The 27,603-nt window shown below is 42.1% G+C and overlaps 1 protein-coding gene across 3 annotated transcripts in view; it reads right to left on the reverse strand.

Moving 5' to 3' along the window:
- NBAS (NBAS subunit of NRZ tethering complex) overlaps positions 1-27,603 on the reverse strand; it is a 498,058-nt gene that overhangs the window by 134,060 nt on the left and 336,395 nt on the right. For all 3 annotated transcript variants that reach the window (XM_075269168.1, XM_075269167.1, XM_075269169.1), the window contains 3 exons: positions 21,133-21,243; positions 12,577-12,827; positions 5,765-6,099 (listed from right to left, as the gene is read on the reverse strand). In XM_075269168.1, the coding sequence (XP_075125269.1) occupies positions 5,765-6,099; positions 12,577-12,827; positions 21,133-21,243 (697 nt within the window). The remainder of the gene's footprint in view (positions 1-5,764; positions 6,100-12,576; positions 12,828-21,132; positions 21,244-27,603) is intronic.

Genomic DNA, 27,603 nt, shown 5'->3' on the forward strand with positions numbered 1-27,603 from the left:
AGATTTGTCTCCGGGCAATGGTCTGGAAGAGGGTGCACCTTATTGGGAACCGGATCCATATTTGGGTCTCAATGTAATAGGTATATAGATTGTAAGGTTGCTGCTCGACTGTATTGGATGTAGAGACTGTGAAGTAGAGCGGAACCGCACCGCTGCTCTCCTGATCATCATTAGAGATGAGCAAGTACTGTTTGGATCAGCCGATCCGAACAGCACGCTCCATAGAAATGAATGGATGCACCTGGTACTTCCGCTTTGACGGCGGCCGGCCGCTTAACCCCCCGCGTGCCGGCTACGTCCATTCATTTCTATGCGAGCGTGCTATTCGGATCGGCTGATCCAAACAGTACTCGGTCATCTCTAATCATCATCATTCAGGAAAACAGTGGCCACCCGGGGAGCGGTTTCTTTCAGTGGTGCAGCCTTAGGCTTAGGGCTTGTAAATTTACACACTCATATCTCAATATTAATATAAAGTAGTAAAACGTGTTTAAAAAAAATCTAAAATAGACTAGAGGTTTTTTTTTAGGTACATCAAGAATTACAGAAAACAATGTCAATCCATTTTTACGATCCAAAGTCAACCACTGTAAAGAATGGAAGTCTGTCAAAAAACAGAATATAAATGACGAAAAACTATGTGTCTGGCATATCAAAGCCTATACTTAGAATAAATAAGTCCACTTTCTTAAAGGAACAGATCCCATCTATCATAGAATAATCTGATAAGATGAGGGTACGGAGCAGACGCTCTTAGGTTCCTCACGATGAGTCTTGAAAGAGCTTCTGAAGACACTTGTCAACGGGTGACAAGAAACAACTACCATGAAAGAGAGGAATTAATCCAATATTATGAGTGTGATCGACGCTAAATATTTAGAGCAGAGAACTGATGCGCGAGAAGCCTCAGACGTGTCATCTCCTCAATTCGCTTGTTTTGACATATTCAGATCATAGATAGTACGACTTTTACACTCGAGACGGGGAACAGAAAGCCTCAAAGAGAAGCCGAGCTTCAAAACCCAGCGCTCAGCATCACGCCTCTATTCATTACCAAGAACAAGTGTTATTTGATCTAAACAAATTATTGGCCGGCGCTGCGAGGTGAGAACTCGAAAGATCCATGAAAAATCAGAAATCGTACAGTATTCTAGGGATGTAGTCGTCTGCTTGTTTAGAAGGGAGAAGATGCTTTTTGGAGTCAATGTTCTCCAACCCGAGGCTCTCCAGCTTTGGGATAGCGTCTGGCATTATAGGGGCCATTGATAACTGTTCTGATATTCCCTTGCACTAGTTTCAATAAATTTCAAACTTACCCAATTCCTTACCCATGAGGGTAAGGCCCGGTTTACATCTGCGTTCAGGTTTCCGTTCGGGGAGTCCACTTGGGGACCCCCAGAATGAAAACCTATACGCATTAAAAAGAGGTTAACTACAGGAAACCCGCAGACCCCATAGACTATAATGGGGTCTGTTTGATTTCAGCTTGACTTCCACATGAAAAATGTCGAGAGAAAAGTGCTACTTGCAGGACTTCTCTCTGCATATTTCATATGGTGAGGGGAACGAGATGGTCCAAACACAGATGCGAACCGGGCCTAAGCTCACAAAGATCCGCCTCTCATTCCTTTCAATGGGAGCCAAAAGTTTTTGGTTTTTTTTCCCACTTTCTGAAAAAAATCAACTAACTAAAAAAGGAAAAGAAGTGTCCTGTCCAATTTTGGGTGGATTTCTTTCAAAGCTCCCATTTGAGAGAATGGAACCGAGAAATCTTTCTACTGATGGCAGGAAAATTTTGGTGTCTGATTTTCCATTGTGGTCTACCAGGTGAATTTTCTATAAAAGACTACTTCTTCACTCCTTCTTTGTCTGAATGCTGGGCTCCCCTCACCCCTATTCTTGTCGAACCCATACATTCATTTTATATCCTGTGGTTGTGCCATAAGTGTCGTTGTTGGGAAATTACCACTTTATGCTTTTTAGAAGGCCCTGGAGTCTACGAGACCCAAAGGCCTCTATACAACATGAGAAGACTATTATAGATAACATATGATAAGTGGGAGCCCTGGTAAAAATTCTGCATTGTGACCTATGATTTTCAAGTTATGCCCCTGAAAAAAAAAACAAAAAAAACCAGCTGTAGATTTCAAAAATTTTCACAATGTCCATAAACCTACATGGACCCCTCTGCTTCTTCTGTATTGGGTAACTGTAGCACAAAAAAAACGGAATATTTTGCAATTTAAAAAAAATATATTGTTTTTGTGCTTAGAAAACAATAATGAAAAATAATGTCTAAATAACAAACCAGAACTTACAAGGAGAAGGATGAGAGCGCTTAAGGACCTGACTCACAACTCGCCCACAAAGCCATTGAGGTGGCCGCATCCGTCACTACTAAAGCTCCAGTAATGACTCCACCGCTTCTCTACGCCAGATGAAGGTGAAGGAGATTTGCTCACTTATATCATACACAAGTATGTGCATTATGGTAGGCGTCTTTGTTATCTACTGTATTTCTTAAAGAAGTATCTTTAAGTATCTCCCATCTTGTATCACACTAGGACAAGACATCACTTTCCAGGGACATTCTAGTAAAATGGCAAACTCAAGTCTGTGATCCAAAATCTTGGGAATCTTGGGACATGTACAGGTTCTGTACCCATACAGGGCTACAGTCAGTAGCAAACTATGGCCATAGCTGCCTTTATGAGGACCGCGACCTTAGGCCTCCACCTCAGCTTACTGTTCAGCCCTCCAAGGGGCCCCGTGCATCCCATATCATGCTGCTTCAGCACAACGTATGGGACCTCCTGGTGGCTGAAGAAGTAGTGGAGGCGGCCATGAACAGGACCGGGAATCAATAAGTAAATAGTGTCCTTACCTGGCAGTAATCCAGGAGGTAACAGACTATTAAAAAAAAAAAATAGCATTGGGCCTACCAGACCCTCTAAGTTTATGGGCCCCATTGATAGCAGTTTAAAGTCACTCTGAGTGGTACTTACTGTTTGGGGGTCTGTAAAGGGGGCACTTACTGCATGAGGCCAATATAGAAGCAGAATTCTGTGTGTGTGCGGGGCGGGGGTTAGAAGTAAAAGGGCATTTATTATGTGGAGGCCAGAAAACTGTATGGGGGTCAATACGTAGGCAATATACCATATGGGGGGGTGGGGTGGAAGTAAAGGGCCTTTATATCATGCCGGACCTGTAAAGGGGGCATTATACCATTTGGAGGCCAGTACAGGAGACATTATACTGTGTAAGGATCAATAATGGAGTATTATGCAGTTTAGAGGGCCAGTAAAGGGTCGGTATAATGTCTAGGGGCCAGTAAATGGGGTGTTATAGAATGTCAGGGTCAGTAAAAGGAGAGTTATACCATGTAGGGGCTGGTAAAGGTGTTTTAATACCGTGTGGGCACCGATAAAGAGGGTGTTATGTTTGGGGCCATAAATGGACACTATACCATGTGGGAGCTGTCGGACCCTAGTCAAAAGTTTGCTAGGGGGCCCAGTCTTTGTATATATCCTATGCAAATGCTTCATACACAGACATCAACGCTTGCAGCTCATTCATAGACTTACTACTTAATATGTATGACTGAGGTTGTATGGGTTTTCTGAACCAGACCAGCTCTACCGGCCTTCCTTTTCTTATCTGTGCCCTTCGTGTTACAGATCTGTGGCAGTTTTGGCATTTGCCAGCCTATAAGTAGGGCAGCGTGAGAGCTCAGAGCTGGTTTTCCAGCCCATTTAACAGCTCTGCACAGCAATGATGCCAATGTATTCAGGCTGCAGGGCACGTGGCCCACACGTCTGATGGAGAAGCCAACATGGCCCTCTGTAAGTTTCCATCCTTAAACAGAGACGGCAACTTGCAAGTAACATGTACTAAGAAAACGACTGGAAAAAAAAAATAATAATAATAATACAAAATAACACTTTAATTGCCAGATGACAACTACGGAGATGGAAAGTAATACTAAAGACACTCGGGGTGCTGAGCATTATATACAGGGCCGGGGTAGACACTTGAGGGATCTGTACATGAATATTCAAGGCATTCAGTAGGATTCAGGTCATCTGTGAGCATCGCACCAAAGTATCTGCTTCTTGGCACTCAGCGAGCTCTGCTGTTTTCATCTTTAAAAAGTTATTTAAAGGGATATCCAGAATTATGATATTGTATGCTGCGTCTTCTTCATTCCTGACCAAGCACAGCGCCGCCCATTGCAAAGTGGCTGTGCTTGGTATTACAAGCTCGGTCCTAGGTAAAAAATATGCAAATCTATTCTCCAGGATGTAATTAAGAGAACAGTGCCTCTGTATGCTTAACATCATGCACAACTCAGTTAATAAGCCTACAAACATGATGTGGATTCAATTGCCAAATTAGTATTTCTATTCCAAAAAGAACAGATTCCCAGCTATGGACAGCGCTGTTTCGGTCTTTTGGACCTCCTCAGCATAGCGCAGGGATACTGATTTGACAGAGTGAGAGATTATAGACCAGGGTCAGGGGATAATCATACACATTAGGGAGAGTGTGTGCCTACATAGGTGTACGGAGACTTACAAGTCATTCCTGCTCCGCTAGGGATTCTGGGTAAAAAATATGGAAATCTATTGTCCAGGATGTAATTCAGTTTTCATAGAAGCAGTTTTAGTAAAAAAGTTTCAAAGCCTTTATCGAACAAGATAAACAGGTTGTATATTAATACATTATTGTGGTGGATATTACCATTAACACACATGTATTCTAATAGTATATTATATACCACCGCTAAACCCTCTATAACTAAACATCATGTTCTGTGTAGAGATGGCCTTACTTGTCCCCAGTGTCCTATAAAGATCTCATACCTGTCATTAGATCTCATTCTGTAGGTTCATCCATATGTAACACCCTGCTCCGAGCTTTCAGGCATCAGTCAAGTGGCGAGAAATGAGATATTAACTTCCCACCTCTGTAGACCTATTATATACAGTCACTCACAATAATGACAGGATAATACTACAATGCAGAGGGGTCGTGAACACTTAACTCTTATTAATATGTATGGAATCCGCTCTGTGACTGGTGGTCAAGTGGGATGTCGAGTGCACCCTTAAAGGGATTCTACCATTAAACCAACATTTTTTCTAATTACCAGTCGGAATAGCCTTAAGAACGGCTATTCGTCTCTTGCCTTTAGACATGGTCTCAGCGGCACCGTTCCTTTTTGGGAGGCCACTCTTGCTCTTGTAGTTCAATACAGGAGTGTACTGCGCAGGCGTCAGAGGTTGGACAGAGACGGAAGACAGAAGAGGCGGGATTGCAGCTGAAAATGGAGGCGTCGCTGGAGTGAGCTCTCGCGCAGTAGTGGGGACGCCCTATCACCGTTTGAGCGCTGGGGCCCGCCCTCATTGCTGCAGAGAACTCATTTGCATACTGGTTAAAACCGGTATTTCTAAAGAACGGTGTTGCGGAGACCACGTCTAAAAGTAAGGCTATTCCGACGTGGTAATTAGAAGAAATGTTGGTTTAGTGGTAGAATCCCTTTAATGGGTACCTGGGTTTTCATGAAACTTCTACAGTTTCTTGCTCTATGACTATCAAGTCTTCATACATGATGTCCTATCAGTATTTCTGCTGCTAATATGAAGACAGCCTCCCTGTAAAGAGCTGATGAGAAGGGGTGCCGAGAGCCAGACCCCCACTGATGGCCTATCCTAAGAAGTACGAGTGGAGCGCCAAGTCACTCATTGACATCAGTGGACATTACCTTGCCAACAGCACGTGGGGAGAACGTGATTTCATCAATAAATACAACCAAATCATTGGGCGTCAGTCTGTCAAAGTATTTCCTGCAGATGTCGTAGGCTTGGGACCAGTCGGCCACAGTCTGTGGGGCTTCCTTGAGAAGCTGTGGGTCACCGTTCCAGAAGACTTTCTTTAGCCATGCTGCATGCACAGAACTAGAGGTCAGCATGTTCCCATCCAAATCTGGGATCCTTGTGGCTAGCTTGGAAATAGCGAGTACATTTTGACTGGTGAGCACGGGTGCCAGCGTCTCCAGGGGGTTCAGATTGGCATCTGTCATTCTCTTATAATCCAGACCTGTGAAAGACAAATGAAAGCACAAGATGATTTACTACCGTACATGCTAGAGATGTAGCAGAGCTGAGTCTGAAATTGTATTTAGTGATATGCGAGTTAGGATAAACTTTTCATAGAAAAATGAGTTCCAGCAAAACACAAATTCTAAACCAGACATGTTCAGTTCTCCTAAATCTAAAACATTCTGGTCTATCGACTTATAGCTATTTCACCCTGGTAAACTGGGGCAACGTTCACAGACAGCAAGCAGCTTTCCTGACTGTACTCAAAGACAGGTTTATACTGTGCTCTGCATCCCTGCATGTATCTGCAGTTCAGTTTCCCTGGATCTCCTATATTTTGGTCACTTGAGCTTTTCTCAGATATTTGTTTGCTATTGAACAGTTACTTCTGGCAGAATTCCATATAAAGAAACCAATATTATCAGTAATGGATAGGGAAAGAGGGAAACTACTCTTTGATGTACGCTCCACAGCCTGGACAGAAATGGAAAATATACTGCAGACATAATGTGTTTATTAGCCGCAGAAAAACCGATAGGACACCTGCAAAGGCTTATACAGTCATAGAACAGACTGTCCAAGAGGCAGCACGGTGGCTCAGTGGTTAGCACAGCGGCCTTGCATCGCAGGAGTCCTGTGCTCGAATCTTGCCAGGAACAACATCTGCAAGGAGTTTGTATGTTCTCCCCGTGTTTGCGTGGATTTCCTCCCATTCTACAAAGACATACTGATAGGAAAAAGAAAATGCAGATCCCTATATAGGACTCACAATCTACATAAAAATAAAGAACAGACTGTGCAGTAAGACCCTGCACATATTTCAACTTTAGAGGAAAAATCAGGTACCCTTTAAGCAAAATCCAATTTGTATCTTCTAAAATGGAGCTACTTGTTTACCAATTCACATGATTAAAACAGCTGTGGGGATCTTATCACTCCTTAAGGAGAGATCACCTTTACAGGTGTGTATGGAGACTTACAAAAGCCTTTTTCACTCCACTGGGGGAATTATGGGAAAAATATGTAAATACGTTTCCCAAGATGTAAATAGGTAAACAGTGCCTCTGCTTGCTGCCCTCTAGGGGTAGCTCCCTTGAACATTATGTCCGACTTTTTCAACAAGCCTTTACTGCTATGAAGCGGGATTTAGTCAACTCAATATCCCAGCTGTGGACAGCACTGTTTCGATCTGGTTTGATCTCCTCAGCACAGCTGTGAAACAGATTTGCATATTTTCCCCATAATTCCCCCAGTGGAGCGAAAAAGGCTTTTGTAAGTCTCCATACACGCCTGTGAGGGTGATCTCTCCTTAAGGAGTGATAATATCGCAAGAACCTGGTCTAGAAGTCTCTCATCTCTACCAAATCAGTTTCCCTACGCTGTGCTGATGAGATCCAACGAGATTGAAACAGCGCTGTCCACAGTTGGGATATTGATTTGGCTAAATCTAGCATCATAGCAGTAAAGGCTTGTTGGAAAAGTTGGGCATGATGTTCAAGGGAGCTACCCCTAGAGGGCAGCAAGCAGAGGCACTGTTTTCCTATTTACATCTTGGGAAACAGATTTGAATATTTTTCCCATAAAACAGTTGTGTAACCTGTCTGCGACTACTGTCATGTGACCTTTTTTTTTAGAGCTGTAATTTGGCTGTAAGAACACAGATATGTCAAATGCGCATCACAGTTTCTTCTGACTTCAATTGATTTTCTTCAAATATAGCTTCACATATGTTGCGATACAATACCATAGAGATACAGTGAAAATTTATTACTCTACTTCTATGTCCAATATTGCTTATGTGCAGTTCTAACCTACAGTAACTCAGCCCTGTTAAACCGGAGCAATTCTGCTTTGCAAAATTGGAGCGACTTAACCGCGCCAAACTGGAACAACCTGAATGTGCTAAATGGGAGCGACCGAGCTCTGCCAAAAAATTGGAGCGAGTCAATTGGATTGACTCTGTGGCACCCAACAAACTCAAAGGTAGATGACAAACTCAACTTCACAGCATCAGAATGTGCAAGAATAAACAGAGTATGTCTCTTTCACAGTCAGATTCTTCTCTCGTATCTAGTTTACAATGACAGAAAGACAATTTCCTCGCTAGGTGTTGCCGTTGGGACTCAGAGATGCTGGATGTGTTACTCTAACAGGTAAGAAGCCAGATGTACTTGCCTTCTGCTGACATGTAACCGCACGAGATGTCTACAAAGTGTTTCTGAAGAAGCAACACTTCATTATCACTTTCTGTTCAGGTAAGTAGAGACGACGGACCAGGAGACTATAACGTGTGGGCTGAAAACAATTACACTACTAGACATATATATATATATATATATATATATATATATATATGTATGTATAGCGTTAAAACTAGACATTCATTATATATATATATATATATATATATATATATATATATATATATATATATATATATATACTAGAGGGAGGACCCGGCTTCGCACGGGTATATTACAATTTATGTTTGTGTAGTGGCCCCATAAGATTTGCCCAATTTTGCACTGGTGTATTTTGTATGTGGTTTGTGTGTATGTCCATGAGCGTCATGTGATTATGTGTATCTCATTTTGGATATCAGTGAAAAACCTGTGATCAGTTGTTATGGATACCTGGAGTAAAGCTGTATCTAATCCTTCCCCGTGTAGAACTATGTTTAGACGCAAGTATCTAATCCTTTTTTGTGTGGTACTGTGTGCAGACGCGCGTATCTAATTCTCTGTCGTGTGGTACTGTATGCAGACGCATGTATCTAATCCTATGGCGTGTACAACTGTGTGAAGACGTGCGTATCTCATCGTCTGGCATGTGGAACTGTAAGCAGACGCGTGTATCTAATCCTACGGCATGTAGTACTGTGTGCAGACGTGCTTATCTAATCCTCTGGTGTGTTGAACTGTGTGCAGATGTGCGTATCTAATCCTCCCTTGTGTGGTATTGTGTGAAAAGGCGCGTATCTAACCCTACGGCGTGTGTAACTGTGTGTAGACGCGTGTATCTAATCCTACGGCATGTGGTACTGTGTGCAGATGCGCGTATCTAATCCTCTGGCGTGTGGTACTGAGTGCTGAGACGCGTATCTAATTCTCTGGCTTGTGGTACTGTGTACAGAGGCATATATCTAATCCTCCAAAGTGTGGTACTGTGTGCAGACACACGTATCTAATCCTCCCCTGTGTGGTATTGTGTGAAGAGGCACATATCTAATCCTGAGGCATGTGGTACTTTGTGCAGACGCGCGTATCTAATCCTCCCCGTGTTGTACTGTGTGCTTAGACACGTATCTAATTCTCTGGCTTGTGGTACTGTGTGCAGACACACGTATCTAATCCTCAACTGTGTGGTATTGTGTTAAGAGGCACGTACCTAATCCTGCGGCATGTGGAACTGTGTGTAGACGCACGTATCTAATCCTACGGCATGTGTTACTGTGTGCAGACGCTCGTATCTAATCCTCCCTGTGTGGTACTGTGTGCTGAGACGCGTATCTAATTCTCTGGCTTGTGGTACTGTGTGCAGAGGCATGTATCTAATCCTCCAAAGTGTGGTACTGTATTCAGGCACACGTATCTAATCCTCCCGTGTGGTATTGTGTGAAGAGGCGTGTATCTAATCCTATTGCGTGTGGAACTGTGTGTAGACGCGCGTATCTAATCCTACGGCATGTGGTACTGTGTGCAGATGTGCGTATCTAATCCTCTCCTGTGTGGTACTGTGTGCAGATGCGCGTATCTAATCCTCTGGCATGTGGTACTATGTGCAGATGAGCGTATCTAATCCTCCCCCGTGTGGTACTGTGTGCTGAGACGCACTCTAATTCTAATTCTCTGACTTGTGGTACTGTGTGCAGAGGCATGTATCTAATCCTCCAAAGTGTGGTACTGTGTGCAGACACACGTATCTAATCCTCCCCTGTGTGGTATTGTGTGAAGAGGCGCGTATCTAATCCTACGGCGTGGGGAACTGTGTGTAGAAACACATATCTAATCCGACGACATGTGGTACTGTGTGCAGACGTGCAAATCTTATGCTCTGGTGCGTGGAACTGTGTGCAGATGCGTGTATCCAATCCTTTGGCATGTGGTACTGTGTGCAGACGCATGTATCCAATCCCCCGGGGCGTGGTACTTTGTGCAGACGCGTGTATCTAATCCTTCGGCATGTGGAACTGTGTGCAGACGCACGTATCAAATCCTTCAGTGTGTGGAACTGTGTGCAGAAGTGCGTATTTAATCCTCTGGTTTGTGGGACTGTGTGCAGACGCATGTATCTAATCTTCTGGAGTGTGATACTGTTTGCTGATCTGTGTATCTAATCCTCTGATGCGTGTATCTCAGCTTGGATATCAGTGTTGTATTGTGCATGTGGAGTGACCATATGTATTGCAGTTGGAATATGAGTGAAAGTCTTGCAGGTTTGTATTGGCTAAGGGGGGGGGGCACTGTGTTTGAAATGCTGTATCTCAGCAACGGTACGTCCGAGTGAGTTGGAGTCTCGTCTTAAACCTTCCCGGATACCTGAAGTATCTCTGTACCAAATTTGGTGAAGATCGGTCCAGTCGTTTGGTTCGCATTAGAGCACAGACAGACAGACAGAAATTCATTTTTATAATATAGGGAGATATATATATATATATATATTAGAGGGAGGACCCGGCTTCGCACGGGTATATTACAATTTATGTTTGTGTACTGGTCCCATAAGAATTGTCCAATTTTGCACTGGTGTATTTTGTATGCTGTTTGTGTGTATGTCCATAAGCGTCATGTGATTATGTGTATCTCATTTTGGATGTCAGTGAAAAACCTGTGATCAGTTGTTATGGATACCTGGAGTAAAGCTGTATCTAATCCTTCCCCGTGTAGTACTGTGTTTAGATGCAATTATCCAATCCTTGTTGGTGTGGTACTTTGTGCAGATGCACATATCTAATCCTCCCCATGTGATATTGTGTGAAGAGGCGCGAATCTAATCCTCCAGTAAGTGAAACTGTGTGCAGACGCGCGTATCTAATGACTCCGGCGTGTGGTACTGTGTGCAGATGTGCATATCTAATCCTCCCCCATGTGGAACTGTGTGCTGAGATGCGTATCTAATTCTCTGGCATGTGGTACTGTATGCAGAGGCCTGTATCTAATCCTCCCGTGTGGTACTGTGTTCAGATGCACGTATCTAATCCTCCCGTGTGGTATTGTGTGAAGAGGCGCGTATCTAATCCTCCCCCGTGTGATACTGTGTGCTGAGACGCGTATCTAATTCTCTGGCTTGTGGTACTGTGTGCAGAGGCATGTATCTAATCCTCCAAAGTGTGATACTGTGTGCACACACGTATCTAATCCTCCCCTGTGTGGTACTGTGTGAAGAGTCGCGTATCTAATCCTACTGCATGTGGTACTGTGTGCAGACGCGTGTATCTAATTCTATGGCGTGTACAACTGTGTGCAGACGCGCGTATCTAATCCTCTGGAGTGTAGAACTGTGTGTAGACGTGTGTATCTAATCCTATGGCATGTACAACTGTGTGCAGACGCGCGTATCTAATCCTCTGGAGTGTAGAACTGTGTGTAGACGTGTGTATCTAATCCTATGGCATGTACAACTGTGTGCAGACGCGCGTATCTAATCCTAAGGCATGTGGTACTCTGTGCAGATGTGTGTATCTAATCCTATGGCGTGTACAAATGTGTGCAGACGCGCGTATCTAATCCTCTGGAGTGTGGAACTGTGTGTAGACGCCTGTATCTAATCCTTCGGCATGTGGAACTGTGTGCAGATGCACGTATCAAATCCTTCAGTGTGTGGAACTGTGTGCAGAAATGCGTATTTAATTCTCTGGTTTGTGGGACTCTGTGCAGACCCGTGTATCTAATCCTCTGGTGTGTGATACTGTGTGCTGATCTGTGTATCTAATCCTCTGATGCGTGTATCTCAGTTTGGGTATCAGTGTTGTATTGTGCATGTGGAGTGACCGTGTGTATTGCAGTTGGAATATGAGTGAAAGTCTTGCAGGTTTGTATTGGCTAAGGGGGGGGGCACTGTGTTTGGAATGCTGTATCTGTATCACAACGGTACGTCCGAGTGAGTTGGAGTCTCGTCTTAAACCTTCCCGGATACCTGAAGTATCTCTGTACCAAATTTGGTGAAGATCGGACCAGTCGTTTGGTTCGCATTAGAGCACAGACAGACAGACAGACAGAAATTCATTTTTATAATATAGGGAGATATATATATATATATACATATACATATATATATATATAAATATAGCATTTACAATGTATTTTAATATTTATAATATATATTATAAATATTAAAATACATTGTAAATGCTAAGCGGCGTAGTCAGCTTTGCTCCATAGACAGTATGTATACACCAGGAGGTTTCATGTCATGTATGTAGCCGGTAGCTGTATTGCCACCTGTGCCAGGCCGGCCGCTTGGTCCCTGTACATACCTGATGCCACGGCCTTCAGCTTCTTTAGCAGTTTGATATGAGAATCGGGCTTGATGATGTGCTTGATATATTGCGAGCAGCCGCAGTTCTCCAGGAGTGTGAAATAATACAGCAGCCTTTGGTGGTCTCGGCCCTCGATGGTGGGGTACACATATTTGGCCATGTGCTCATAGAAAGCTTCGGGGTCTGTTTTTAAAGTGTCAAACAGGCCAAGGGATTTTGCTCGCTCCTCTATTTGTGTAGTCGATAATCTGTGGATAATACATTGTAAATAATATAGGAGGGCAGTAATAATACTCATAATAGAACAGAAAAATAAAACAAAAAGTATTAAAAAAAACAAAAAAAAAAACCACGGTTCACTGTATCTATTAGCATTCCCATTAGCAATGCTCTAACTAAGCAATGCCAGGAGACTGTCTGTATACCTGTACACGATGCAGTATGGAGAGCTGAAACATTTATCATAGGGGACGGACACTTCAAATGGCTGTATCTCTGGTTTTATTAGTAACAGAACCTGATAGATAGATAGATAGATAGATAGATAGATAGATAGATAGATAGATAGATAGGAGATAGATAGATAGATAGATAGATGAGATAGATGATAGATAGATAGATAGATAGATAGATAGATAGATAGATAGATAGATAGAGATGGGAGATAGATAGATAGATAGATAGATAGATAGATAGATAGATAGATAGATAGATAGATAGATAGATAGATAGATAGATAGATAGATAGATAGATAGATAGATAGATAGATAATAGATAAAATATACAGACAGATAATGAGACAGACAGCTCTGGGTGATGGATAGATAGACAGGCAGATAGGTAGAAGCAGCCATATAATAGACAGTTCTGCTAATAATCAGAGCTGTCATACACATGTATCTGATATGCGGCTGTCTGTGACTATACGGGATTTGTGCAGCATTTACCAGGAAATAAACAAAGAACTTGTCAAAATAGTCATCTTCAGATCACTGCCAAGATCTCCGACAACGGCAGCATTTCTCATCTTATGCAGCGAGATAAATCTCTGACTTAGGAGAATGTGTAAGACGCAGTCTTATATAAATCGCTCTCACTATGTGCTGTGCCAGAGGACATACCTAGCTCTGCTACATCTCTGTCATGTCTGATTATCAGTGAAAATCAGGAACAACAGGCCAAATGATCCATGTTTCATGTTTGATCCATGTTTGGTGGAAAGAAGCCAGCCAGTTCTATTGTATGATATACAGAGCTCCTGAACTGAGAAGTTTTACCTATACTGCACTTTCCATATATATTGTAGTTAATTGTCATATACAGTATATATAAAATTTGATACAAGAAAACTTGCTTTTATTAATATTAGGGGTGTTTTTCTATTTTATTTTTAACCCTGTGCAGGTAACATTTCTACATTATTTTACCTAAAGCTTTCTAGGTTTTATCCCCCGGCACAAGTTTACCTATTGATCGATCGGGGACATTATTAGGAATGGCCTCTGTGCGTTATTACAGTCAGCAGCGACAGGACGATAAGAAATATATTGACATTCGCTTTATCTGTGGAGTCGTCTTCATCCTACATGTATAGGAACAATTCTCAGTTTTCATTGATCCAAGCGTGGGCAGCGCTTATTATGGGAATAATTGGGTTCTCCGGATCACAGCTGTACTGAACACGTTATTCAATACCCATGAATGGACTATGATTCGGAATACGCACTCCAGTAAGGTGACCGTGCTGTGACGGATCGCAAGTCTATGAAGCCTTTCATTCATCCACGGCAGGGACTATAGGAAAGTAGGACAAATTTAACAGGGACTGCCCAAGTTAGAACATATCCTGGTCCTTAAAGGGGTTTTCTTGGTTGAAAATCGTGATAAGCTAAGAGGTCATCCATATTAGATCAGAGGGGGTCTGACACAACACCGCCACCAATCAGCTGTTCTAAGCAGCGGATGCACAAAGAATGGAGCTGGAAGTAGCTCCGTACCCTGTGTAGTGGTCAAACCAGGTTACTGCAGGTCAGCATCCATTCAGTGACTTAATTCCACCACTACACAGAGAACAGCGCTGTCTGCTTCCAGCTCCATTCTCTGTGAACAGCTGATCAGTGGGGGTGTTGGGCATTAGACCCCAACCAATATTTTAGCCTGGACATCCCCTTTAACTCCATATTGCTACAAAAAGTAGCTACATCTCTCCCAACCACGCATTACATGGTTAGGTATTCATTAAATTGGGTGCCATGTGAAACCATATTTCTCCCTTAGCAGGCGCTGTAGGAAGGAGAAATGTTTGACCACCCATTGCGGCTCATCAGCAGGTCTTCATATAGTTTATATATATAGAGACAGTATAAAGTCTATATATAGTCTATATACAGTCATATAGCCTGTTGAATACTTTAGTGTGAATGAGCACTTAGAGAACCCCTAAGGTTTAAACATAATGAACCCACGTTTTTCATTGAGACAATGAACTAAACCATTCCTGCACCAATTGTTCTCTGGAGGACCCACCATCTGTACCTGGGGTGTCTAAACTTCTTTGAATGGTATGACTTGAGATGTCACAAATGTCATTAAGTTTTCTCATTTATAATTTTCCATCTCTTATAGGAAATGGTTTCCTCAAGGGCCAAGAAATATGTAATGATGAAGTGTTCATTTCGACTGTATAGGAGCAAGTCGTTTTGATTTAAGTGTAATTCTTCCGAGGATCGATGAGTGCCAATCTCTAATCCTTCCTTTAATGGATGATGAGTCCAGGTAATTTTTCCTGATTAAATTATGCCTAGCATGCCAGCAATGAGACGGATTCCATCTGCACTTCAGCTAAATTACTCTGTTAGAATGACCATTCAGAAATCTACAGAGAAATTAATAAGTATGGAGACCCTACAGCTATCTCTGAACATGGGAGGACTCTGAAGACCTAATGAAAATCCTTCGAGAACCAGCTCCTTTGTTCTTGGTAAGAATGACTAGAGTATTGCCATTCATTACAACAGCCAAGTCATAGAAGTCTATATTAAGAGCATAGTACGCATTATCCGTCTTCAAAAGAGTGAGGAGACAATACCGCAATGTTGTCTATAACCGCCCTTGAACATATCAAGTGCACCATGCCAGATCAAACATGGTAGAACTCTTCTCTTCTCTCATTTGGCCAAGTTTCAGCCATGTTCCAGCCCTTGCCAACATTGGGTTCCTTCACTTTTGCTTCATTTCTTGTACTTCAACATGTCCTGCTATTTTGGCCCGCGACTCTTCTGTTGTAGATGCACATGGCGTCCAGTTAATAAGGAAAGCGATCTGGTGGTCAAAGATGACCTGGTGGTCTAATTTAATTGCCCTGTAATGCATTGCCTGATAACTCTGGTTCATTCTTGCTATGGCTCTAGTTCCTTGTGCTGTTTTATTGGATGGACTCTCAATTCTGACCTTGTATCGGTATTTTAGTTTGTTTCACTCCTTGGATTGTCCATCTGATATCTGTTTTTTCTACTCCTGACTTGGCTCCTTGGCTTCATTCCTGACTACATTCTTGTCTTGTCTTCTGGCTTGTACTCCTGGAATCTGGAGATTTTCTGCACCAAAATACATTCTTCCTTGTGGGGGTTCAGGGTTTCAAACCGGGAAATCTATTAGGTTCTATATTCCATGCTCCCGAGGGACAAATAAATTATATCTTGAGGAATATACATCCCCAGTACATGACCATAACACTATTCCAAAAGCTAAACCATGAGTGTAAGTAGAAATCTTATAATGAACACATTGAGAAGAGATGGTGTTGATGACTTGGAGGTCTTAAAGCAGATGCCACAACTACCATCAATGACTTGACCTTTACAGACTGTATTATCTACAATGTTCCAAGGACAGGTCTTATGGAGAATACCCTTTTCTGGTCCTCCAGTAGAAACATTATTTTAGTTTCTAATAGTTTTTGTTGTCTCTTTTTAACACATATAAAATTCATCTTCTAACATGGTCCTCACTGGTGTTACGTGGTCCTCACTGGCATTACGTGGTCCTGACTGGTGTTACGTGGTCCTCACTGGCGTTACGTGGTCCTCATTGGTGTTGCGTGGTCCTCACTGGCGTTACGTGGACCTCACTGGCGTTGCATGGCCCTCACTGGCGTTACATGGTCCTCACTGGCTTAATGTGGTCCTCACTGGCGTTACGTGGTCCTCACTGGCTTAATGTGGTCCTCACAGGCGTTACGTGGTCCTCAGTGGCGTTACGTGGTCCTCACTGGCTTAATGTGGTACTCACTGGCTTAATGTGGTACTCACTGGCTTAATGTGGTCCTCACTGGCGTTACGTGGTCCCAAAAAGAAAAAGTCCTGCTTTACACCATGACTCCTTTTTTTTCGGTACAGTATTTTTATTCTTCCTTTTTGTCTTGCATATCCACACACAGAAACTTGAAAAGCTCGCATACATTTTAGATCTTATTCTCTCTTGCGTCTGTAAGATTAAAGGAGATGTCAATATCTGAATATATTTTGTCTAAATTTCTTTGGATATCCAATTTTCTTATTTGTTGTATTTAAAAAAAAAAGTCTGCAGGATCCAAAGCCCCGCGGATGTCATTTAACAACATGTCTTCTAATGATTCAATCTGTTGCTGAAGAACATCAAAGGAGCTATTCACACTATAAAAAATCCTGTGACAAGTCCTAACACAACACTATTGCGGGTTAATGAGCTGGGGCTGGCTTCTTCTGCACGGTGGGCGGCCATATCACATGCACCTTTGTACCGGTCAGTGGTATAGCCGCTTGTCTTGCAAAATGTGTTTCTAGGTAAGTGGCGTAAAGCAACAAGTCGTGAACTGACCAGCTCATCTCAGATTATCATTGCTTCAAAGAGAATGGCGGATGGCGGTCTCCCCTTGATAATTCCAATCGGCCAGGCGCTAGGCCAATTTATCAGTATTTTTAGCAGATACAACGGCTGCGTAGAACAGAGGACGGGAGCAAGTGCCTTCTGTGGTCATGAATAAATATCTGCCTTTGAAAAAGGCTCGAACAGCGAGCGGCTCCTGTGACATATCTGCGAGGATCCTTCTTCTACATTAAAGGCAGGGAAGAAAGCACGACGCTGACAAAAAATATTCATAAGATAAGAAGCTGTGGGTGAAAAATAACAGAAAACAAACAAGAGGAAGCAGGACAAATTAAAAAACGGAGAGGCGAGCGAGGATAGATGAAGTCGGATGGGCATGATTTACACTCGGCTCAACGGGATTAATCTAATAGAAGAGAGGGATGAAAATAGTAATGATCTGCAGAAGTCTCGGCCATGGAGAATGATTACCAGATATTAAACGAACGGGGACGCCAGACGGAAGGAGAAGTTAAAACGGCAGCTTAATGGACGACTCAAGGCTTCTACCACAACTCTCGGCAGCCTCTGTACATAAGAAGATGCCGATAAAGCCGAAATCCGAGGAAACAAAGTGACTGTGGCAGTGATTGAATTACTATGTCTGGAACACATCGGGACAAATGAGATCAGAGATGATGGGCCCAGTTCACACCTAGCAGGATTTTTTTTTTTTGTGTCCATAGCTGGATTTGTTCTAAAGGGAGACGGATAATTGAAAGCTCGATATTACTTCTATTTCTAGAGCTATTCTTTCATCCCACTAAGAAAAGGGCAAGAAAAAGCTGTTTCACCTACTGAAAGGATTTAAAGGGAACCCGTCACTACGAAAATACAGTCCGATCTGCCGTCATCATGTTATAGAACAGGAGGAACTAAACAGATTGAGATATTGATCTCAGAATAACTTGTATTTTATTCATTTATGTTCCTGCTCATTCTTGGCTTAGGAGTCCAGTGGGCGGTGCTACTCAATGACACAGTTTTGCAGCTGCCAATCACTGCTTAGGACCGCCCACTGGTTAACTGATCAAGAAGGACCTGAGGTTTATATCAATATCACTGGTCATACTAAATATAGACCACAAAACTATAAATCAAACTAGTCAGCGCCTCCTGGTCTACAACATGCTGCATCAAGATAGGACTTCATGTACAAAATGTCAAGTCTCCTTTAACGGGGTTGCCCTAGATTAGAGAAAATAAGGTAATGGGTTTTTACAGGTATTGTACTGTTCCAGCTGCAATACTAGACACAGTCCATGGACAAGTGTGGCGCTGTCGAAATGGCAACCTGTTCAGTGCATATAGGGTTAAATATGATTTCATTATGATTGGTAATTGCTGATGTGTATTTGTGTATGATCTGAGATAGATGTCCTATGTGCGCATAGATCAAGGCTTCTTTTGGCTGTTATGTTAATGTATGTATGCATCATATACTGCTGGTTCTGGTTGGAAGCGACACCCTAAAGGCACCATTCTCATTGGATAAAATATGTAAAGGCAAGTCCCAGAGCTGTTACTATAAAATAAACGGATTGCTGAGAAGATGTTTAGAAAACTTCACACAAGAAACAGAGTCTTGTGTTTATAGTCTTCCTGGCCAGAATTCTCCCTTCCCTTCAGAAGGGTACTTAAAGGGGTATTCCCATGACGCTTATTCACTAACCTGCAGGCTGTTGTGCTCTCTTCACTTCCTGCTTCTCTCGGCACCTTGGTGGGCGGGGTTTCACTTGCACAGGATTGGTTGTAAATGAATTACCACAGCATGAAGCTGATGTAGCAGAGCTGGATTTGAGTCAACTTGCATTACATACAGAGGTAACAGACTCCCTATCTCAGCCCTTATCAGCCAAATTCAATTAAACCGACTGATAAGAGCTCAGAAATCCCAGAGATCTCACCTCCCCTATCTGAGAAGCTCTGCTACTTATCAGACACAAACAGCTCAGAGCTGCTCCCAGCCCCTCCTTCCCCCCCTGAGAGCAGGCAGCTATGTCACTTGAAAAATGAGCAGATAATCCCAAGGCCATAGAAACAGAGTGTAAACAATGAAGTAAATAAATTAAGATAGCGGCCAAAGCAGTTTTGATAAAGCAATGCATTTAGGAAAAGTCTTAAATCAACATAAACTAGCAGTATAGATAGAATCCTTGTGATGGGACAACCCCTTTAAGGACAGCCAACAAGGTGAGATCCCTATTTTGGATTAATGGGATCATAACCAAACTCTACGATATCATTTTGGAGGGTGCACTCGTATCCCAATTGTAGTTCATAGAGACTATTGACAAAGGAGCCCGGATATCGGATAACCAGGAATACATTTCTGAAAGCCAACAAGTAAGACCTTTGCCCTTATTGTTCCTTCCCACTTGTCCATGTCATCATTTCATGGTCTGTAACTCTGGTCTGTGATGCACTGTGTATGTGTGTGATGTGTTCTGCGCGTTATTCTATTCTATTGAACCAATAGTAGATCAATCGTATATAGTGCAGCAAGGTTTTAAATATAATAGTAAGGTTATATATAGGATGTTCACAATTGAATCTGAATGGTGAATTTTGGAAAGCCACTTCTGAGTAGTTGGAGTAGGGACGGATGCCCCATGTAAGAAAGCATCTGGGTAATTAAGCTGAGCTAAGGGTGGCTGATCACTCCCCTAAATTGGGGGCACATGGATCCAAGAATATCTGAGGATTCAGCCAACCCTAGTATAAAATAAACAGATTGCTGGGAGGTGGAAATTTAACCAAAATTTTTCTGCTGATAAATGTGCTTCCGAGTTTTTTTCCACCACGTGGTATGTCATACTAAACGTGCCTCTCTCGTTTTACTCAGGCATCCAATATCCAGAGATATTAGTGACAGATTTGCCACAAAAGGGATTTGGTCTGAGACAGTAATGGGCGTCGGATAGTTTTGCATTAAATCCAATGATAACTATCGGTAATTGTGTCTTTATTTCTATTAATTCCATAAAATCCTAGCTTGTGCTAGGTATCGTATTACTGGATGTATGCCAAATCTTGTGATAGCTTCCCTGGAGAGTTGTCCTCTGTATTTTCCCTGTATAACTTCCAGGAACTGAGCAGCGATGGGCGAACGCTCTGCTAACGTGTCCCAGGAGGGCTGACCATGAAAGCAATGAAAGGCAAGGGACGGCGGTGCTATTCTGGGGGAGGAATATTATGCTACTCTATGGTTAGAAACATCTGTGTCTTTATTTGGGGAGAATAGTCCATAGTAAGCACAATATCTACTGTTTATGTACACTATGGCATTTCGTGTTGCTCGGGACCAATTTGGCCTCCTGCCTGGATGACCACCATCTGAGCACACAAAGCTGTGGTCACAGGATGTTCTCAATTCTATACATCAGCATGTTTCAAAGGGGACAGAACAAAACCTTGTAGGTGGCTACGGATACAAGAACAAAAATTGTAAAATAAATTATGTACAAAGTTGACTTTTTTTTCCTGCTGATTTACACAGTATAAGTTGTTGGGCTTCCACTTTAAGATCGCAGGAATACATTGTACAAGTTGGATGACTTAGATATCAGAAAATCACCAAAGAAGAGGTTTGGAAACAAAGAACTATCCAATACCAATATATGATAACTATAAATCGGAATACGCACCCGCTATCGCAGAACAAGTACTCCAAGTGGGTCATGTAAACCTCCCAAAGAGGCACCTTGTAGCGCTGAGCCAGGGAGAGGGAAATTTTGTACACGTTTTCTTCAAGAGTCCTGGACAAAAGAAAAAAGGTAAAAGAAGACATTTGAATTATGTAAATTTTTAGAATGAAATAATAAAACAGTATGGGATGAGATTGTAAGCGCCATCTAGTGGTGACTACAAAAAGCTAGGATTTCATCAGCGAATCACATATAGGAAGAATGTATCAAAGAAATTTGTACACTAACAAATGAATTGGAAACTTGTTCTTATTTCCATCTAACAACAAGGGTATATTGAAGGGTGGCCAATTATTTTAAGGGGGTTTCCCCACAAAAGCAAAGGATAGGGGATAATGTGTAGATCATTGCAGATCTGGTCACTCAGACCCCCACTGCTCAAGAGAACTGGGTGGTCTGGGCACTTCTCCATTCATTTCAAGAGCTCATTTGCATATTAAAGATATCTTTGCAAGGGAGGCTGCTATTCACAAGGGGAGAATACCCTTGGATTCAGGCAACCCTAACTTATCTATCAAGAAGGGTTGATATGCTGGGTTCTGGAGACAGACTCTCTTTAAAGAGGTCCCTTTCAGCACTACTCATTGTTTGCATCTGTTAATAGGTGCTGCTCCGCTGATTCTGGAACAATTTGAATTTTCTTTCCAGCCCCCACCATTCCTGAGCAACCAAGGCAAATAATTTTGGTGCCTGATGGTGTACTGCCAGAGGGCGGTGTCAGGCAGGGGGTGTGATTCAGAGCTCCAATCAGAGGCAACCAGTGTCAGGGCTCAGAATCACACCCTTTGTCTGCTCCTGTCTGACATCGCCCACCTGAGCCTATATAGTATATCAGTCACCAAAACTAACAGCATTGATTGCTCAGGAATGATGGGGACTAAAGAGAAAAATCCAAATGTGCCAGAATCAGTGGAGCAGCGACTATTATATGATGTAAAGGACTGGACTTGGCAGAGTTGGTGAAAGATTCTCTATAAGGCTCTAATCTATTCTAGGCAGTAATATATGGTCATATCAAAAGAAAAATAACTAAAATAAGCAAAGAGAATGTTTGGTGCCTGATCCAGATAAGTTGTATGGGGGCACAAACCATTTTTCCAGCAGAAAATTCTGGATACAAACACGTGGAGGATAGCCCCCACTGCCTGACAGCGCTCATGTTCTCGTACTCTGCAGCTGACTTTTATTTGTTATTTCTTTTTTGTTTTATTAATAAGAAAATTGTGGGGAAAAAAAACCCATGAATACAACTGGCAATAGACGGAAACCATCTGACATTTGTAAATGAAGCTCCGGAGATGAGTTAAGTAAATGTTATCCTAGATGGCCGATTCATCATTTCATTACTAACATTTCCATTCTGTAAACAGGAGCTCGCTCTTTTCTTTTAACTAAAATTTAATTTTCACGAGAGCGACAATTTAGTTCTTCTTGGAACTTTGATTTTGTATTCATTGCTTCCTAGTCCTAGAGGAGAGACAGGGCAGGGGAACTTTCTATCACATAGTGATAGTATAAGGGTCTGATGCAGTATATATAGATAAGGAATGAGTATAGTCCAGCTAGTCTACCATAACAGGAAGGAGTCTGATGGCCACGGCGAGCATCCGGGAACAAGGTGAGGGCTAGAGGATTTTTTTCTCTAGCCCCCACCTTGTTCCCCCAATATCCCTACTAGATCTCCAGGCCTTGAGTGTACATATATAGTGGACTGGAGACTTCAAGAGCACACAATGACATGGTGCAAAAGATACACAATGTTCTATATACCAGTAGTCATAGGCTGAGGGGGGCGGAGCATGACAAGAATTCTCTCCTTGGTACTCCGCCCCCTCAAACCCTGCACAAGCCATGATACATTGTAGTAGTTTTTTAACAACAGTCCCAGTAGAAAAGTGTCACTATCGCTTAAAATAAGAAGAGAATGTATCGGTATATCTCACCATCCAAACATCGTGTATGGTCACATACAAATCTTCAGGGTGGTGCTCAACAACCCAAAAAAACAAAGAATGCAACACTTATAGAAGAAAAAAGTAAGGGGGGGGGGCACTCACCCAATCGAAGATATTTCTTAAAACTTTCTTTCCTTTATTAGAACATGATTAAAACAAATTGGGCGGAAAAATTGACATACAACGCCATTGTATGTCAATTTTTCCTCCCAATTTGTTTTAATCATGTTCTAATAAAGGAAAGAAAGTTTTGAGAAATATCTTCGATTGGGTGAGTGCCCCCCCCACTTACTTTTTTTCTTTTATCAGTATTGTAATAGTTTTGCCTAGTGTATTCCTTTAAATAGTTGTCCAAGTTTTTCAGCTTGGCCTTAAAGGGAGTGAGGTAGCATAAGAGATCAATTACAGGATTTAAAGGGAGTGCCATCAGGAGTCAGCACAACAACCAAGACAGATAGTTAGGTTAAAGGGGTTGGACCACATTCAACCTGATTACGGCCAGGACTGAAGGTGGTCAGCGCCCCTATTTATTTCAATGGGAATGTGGGAGATAATCGAGGGCTGTACTTCAACTCTTCTATTGTATTCCAATGAAGTGAATGGGAGCACCGACCACCACTAGTCCCTCCCATAGTCAGACTGGTTGATGGTGGAGCAGGACAAAGGTCCTGCTTAGTTGACTTCATGGGACAAACCCTTTAAGGTCACTAGTATCAAACAGTGAGTACCCCTTGTGATCTGGTCCTCACTTTCTAAGATATTGTCATTTGTGTCAATGTGGACTCTTTGGAACAATGAAGTCGCTGCAATTGCTCAATTGTCTTGTTGTGTAAAGAACTAATTTACATATTGACAAAAACTAGCAATATCTCAACAATAGAGGTCGCGATCCACAAAGGGAACATGATGTTTGATTGCGATGACCCTAACCTATCTATCATCGGGGCTGTTACAGTCCTATGAAAAAGTTTGGGCACCCCTATTAATCTTAATCATTTTTAGTTCTAAATATTTTGGTGTTTATAACAGCCATTTCAGTTTGATATATCTAATAACTGATGGACACAGTAATATTTCAGGATTGAAATGAGGTTTATTGTACTAACAGAAAATGTGCAATATGCATTAAACCAAAATTTGACCGGTGCAAAAGTATGGGCACCTCAACAGAAAAGTGACATTAATATTTAGTAGATCCTCCTTTTGCAAAGATAACAGCCTCTAGTCGCTTCCTGTAGCTTTTAATCAGTTCCTGGATCCTGGATAAAGGTATTTTGGACAAACAATTCAAGTTCAGTTAAGTTTGATGGTCGCCGAGCATGGACAGCCCGCTTCAAATCATCCCACAGATGTTCAATGATATTCAGGTCTGGGGACTGGGATGGCCATTCCAGAACATTGTAATTGTTCCTCTGCATGAATGCCTGAGGATTTGGAGCGGTGTTTTGGATCATTGTCTTGCTGAAATATCCATCCCCGGCGTAACTTCAACTTCGTCACTGATTCTTGAACATTATTCTCAAGAATCTGCTGATACTGAGTGGAATCCATGCGACCCTCAACTTTAACCAGATTCCCGATGCCGGCATTGGCCACACAGCCCCAAAGCATGATGGAACCTCCACCAAATTTTACAGTGGGTAGCATGTGTTTTTCTTGGAATGCTGTTTCTTTTTGGACGCCATGCATAACGCCTTTTTTTTTATAACCAAACAACTCAATTTTTGTTTCCAAAATGAAGCTGCCTTGTCCAAATGTGCTTTTGCATACCTCAGGCAACTCTATTTGTGGCGTACGTGCAGAAACGGCTTCTTTCTCATCACTCTCCCATACAGCTTCTATTTGTGCAAAGTGCGCTGTATAGTTGACCGATGCACAGTGACACCATCTGCAGCAAGATGATGCTGCAGCTCTTTGGAGGTGGTCTGTGGATTGTCCTTGACTGTTCTCACCATTCTTCTTCTCTGCCTTTCTGATATTTTTCTTGGCCTGCCACTTCTGGGCTTAACAAGAACTGTCCCTGTGGTCTTCCATTTCCTTACTATGTTCCTCACAGTGGAAACTGACAGGTTAAATCTCTGAGACAACTTTTTGTATCCTTCCCCTGAACAACTATGTTGAACAATCTTTGTTTTCAGATCATTTGAGAGTTGTTTTGAGTAGCCCATGATGCCACTCTTCAGAGGAGATTCAAATAGGAGATCAACTTGCAATTGGCCACCTTAAATACCTTTTCTTATGATTGGATACATCTGGCTATGAAGTTCAAAGCTCACTGACGTTACAAAACCAATTTTGTGCTTCAGTAAGTCAGTAAAAAGTAGTTAGGGGAATTCAAATCAATAAAATGATAAGGGTGCCCATACTTTTGCACCGGTCAAATTTTGGTTTAATGCATATTGCACATTTTCTGTTAGTACAATAAACCTCATTTCAATCCTGAAATATTACTGTGTCCATCAGTTATTAGATATATCAAACTGAAATGGCTGTTGCAAACACCAAAATATTTAGAACAAAAAATGATTAAGATTAATAGGGGTGCCCAAACTTTTTCATAGGACTGTATATGTGATGGGTTCTGCTAACAGACTCCCTTTAAGCCCTCCGTGACACTACTTGGTATAATTCTGCTTTTTTATTACAATCTTGATTGTTTTTTATAGCTACAAATGTAAGAAAAATGCAAATATGTGAATGACAGGAATTTCATCTGCAGATATCCAAGTACAATAAATAGGAACGGAGTGCTGGATCCATATGAACATGAAGTTTACTAACAGTTGGAGTAAATCTTTAGCCGTCGGGAGGGTCATCCAATGTGATAAATTGTTTGCAGGGGATTTCAATCGGACAAAACTTGAATAGGATCTGTACTATCCTTCTCTGTGTCATCAGAATGGACGTCCCATAGATGTGTATGTATCAAGGATGTCATCTGAGTGTATTCCGCTACAAACTCGATCCCACATCAGATATACACTTGGTCGTGTGCATGGGGTCTTAAGATGGGAAAGTAATTAAAATAGCTGGAAGGACACTCATTTGGCAAACAGTCATTCCTCCTGACCCCCATGCCCCATATGCTTGCAATTCGGAGAGAGGTTTAAGCCATGGAAAATATGTATCCTGTCTATGAGATAGAAGATAAGTTGCTGCTCAGTGGGGTCTAAGTGCTGAGACCCCAGCGACCTTGGTGTTTTACCCCTGCTGTGAATGCAGCTGAACCCCTGTTGGGAGCACTGGAAATAGTCGAAATAAAGCATTCTATCTTTGGTACTCCCACTAAAGTGAATAGGAGTGAGGATGCATTGGTATCTACCAGGGTATCAGCCCCCTTCACAACCCAATTTTCCATATATATACAGTCCTATGAAAAAGTTTGGGCACCCCTATTAATTTTAATCATTTTTAGTTCTAAATATTTTGGTGTTTGCAACAGCCATTTCAGTTTGATATATCTAATAACTGATGGACACAGTAATATTTCAGGATTGAAATGAGGTTTATTGTACTAACAGAAAATGTGCACTATGCATTAAACCAAAATTTGACCGATGCAAAAATATGGGCACCTCAACAGAAAAGTGACATTAATATTTAGTACATCCTCCTTTTGCAAAGATAACAGCCTCTAGTCGCTTCCTGTAGCTTTTAATCAGTTCCTGGATCCTGGATGAAGGTATTTTGGACCATTTCTTTTGTACAAAACAATTCAAGTTCAGTTAAGTTTGATGGTCGCCGAACATGGACAGCCCGCTCTCAAATGATCTGAAAACAAAGATTGTTCAACATAGTTGTTCAGGGGAAGGATACAAAACGTTGTCTCAGAGATTTAACCTGTCAGTTTCCACTGTGAGGAACATAGTAAGGAAATGGAAGACCACAGGGACAGTTCTTGTTAAGCCCAGAAGTGGCAGGCCAAGAAAAATATCAGAAAGGCAGAGAAGAAGAATGGTGAGAACAGTCAAGGACAATCCACAGACCACCTCCAAAGAGCTGCAGCATCATCTTGCTGCAGATGGTGTCACTGTGCATCGGTCAACTATACAGCGCACTTTGCACAAGGAGAAGCTGTATGGGAGAGTGATGAGAAAGAAGCCGTTTCTGCACGTACGCCACAAATAGAGTTGCCTGAGGTATGAAAAAGCACATTTGGACAAGGCAGCTTCATTTTGGAAACAAAAATTGAGTTGTTTGGTTATAAAAAAAAGGCGTTATGCATGGCGTCCAAAAAGAAACAGCATTCCAAGAAAAACACATGCTACCCACTGTAAAATTTGGTGGAGGTTCCATCATGCTTTGGGGCTGTGTGGCCAATGCCGGCATCGGGAATCTTGTTAAAGTTGAGGGTCGCATGGATTCCACTCAGTATCAGCAGATTCTTGAGAATAATGTTCAAGAATCAGTGACGAAGTTGAAGTTACGCCGGGGATGGATATTTCAGCAAGACAAT

The sequence above is a fragment of the Leptodactylus fuscus genome, chromosome 3 (assembly GCF_031893055.1).
Source record: "Leptodactylus fuscus isolate aLepFus1 chromosome 3, aLepFus1.hap2, whole genome shotgun sequence".
NCBI lineage: Eukaryota > Metazoa > Chordata > Amphibia > Anura > Leptodactylidae > Leptodactylus > Leptodactylus fuscus.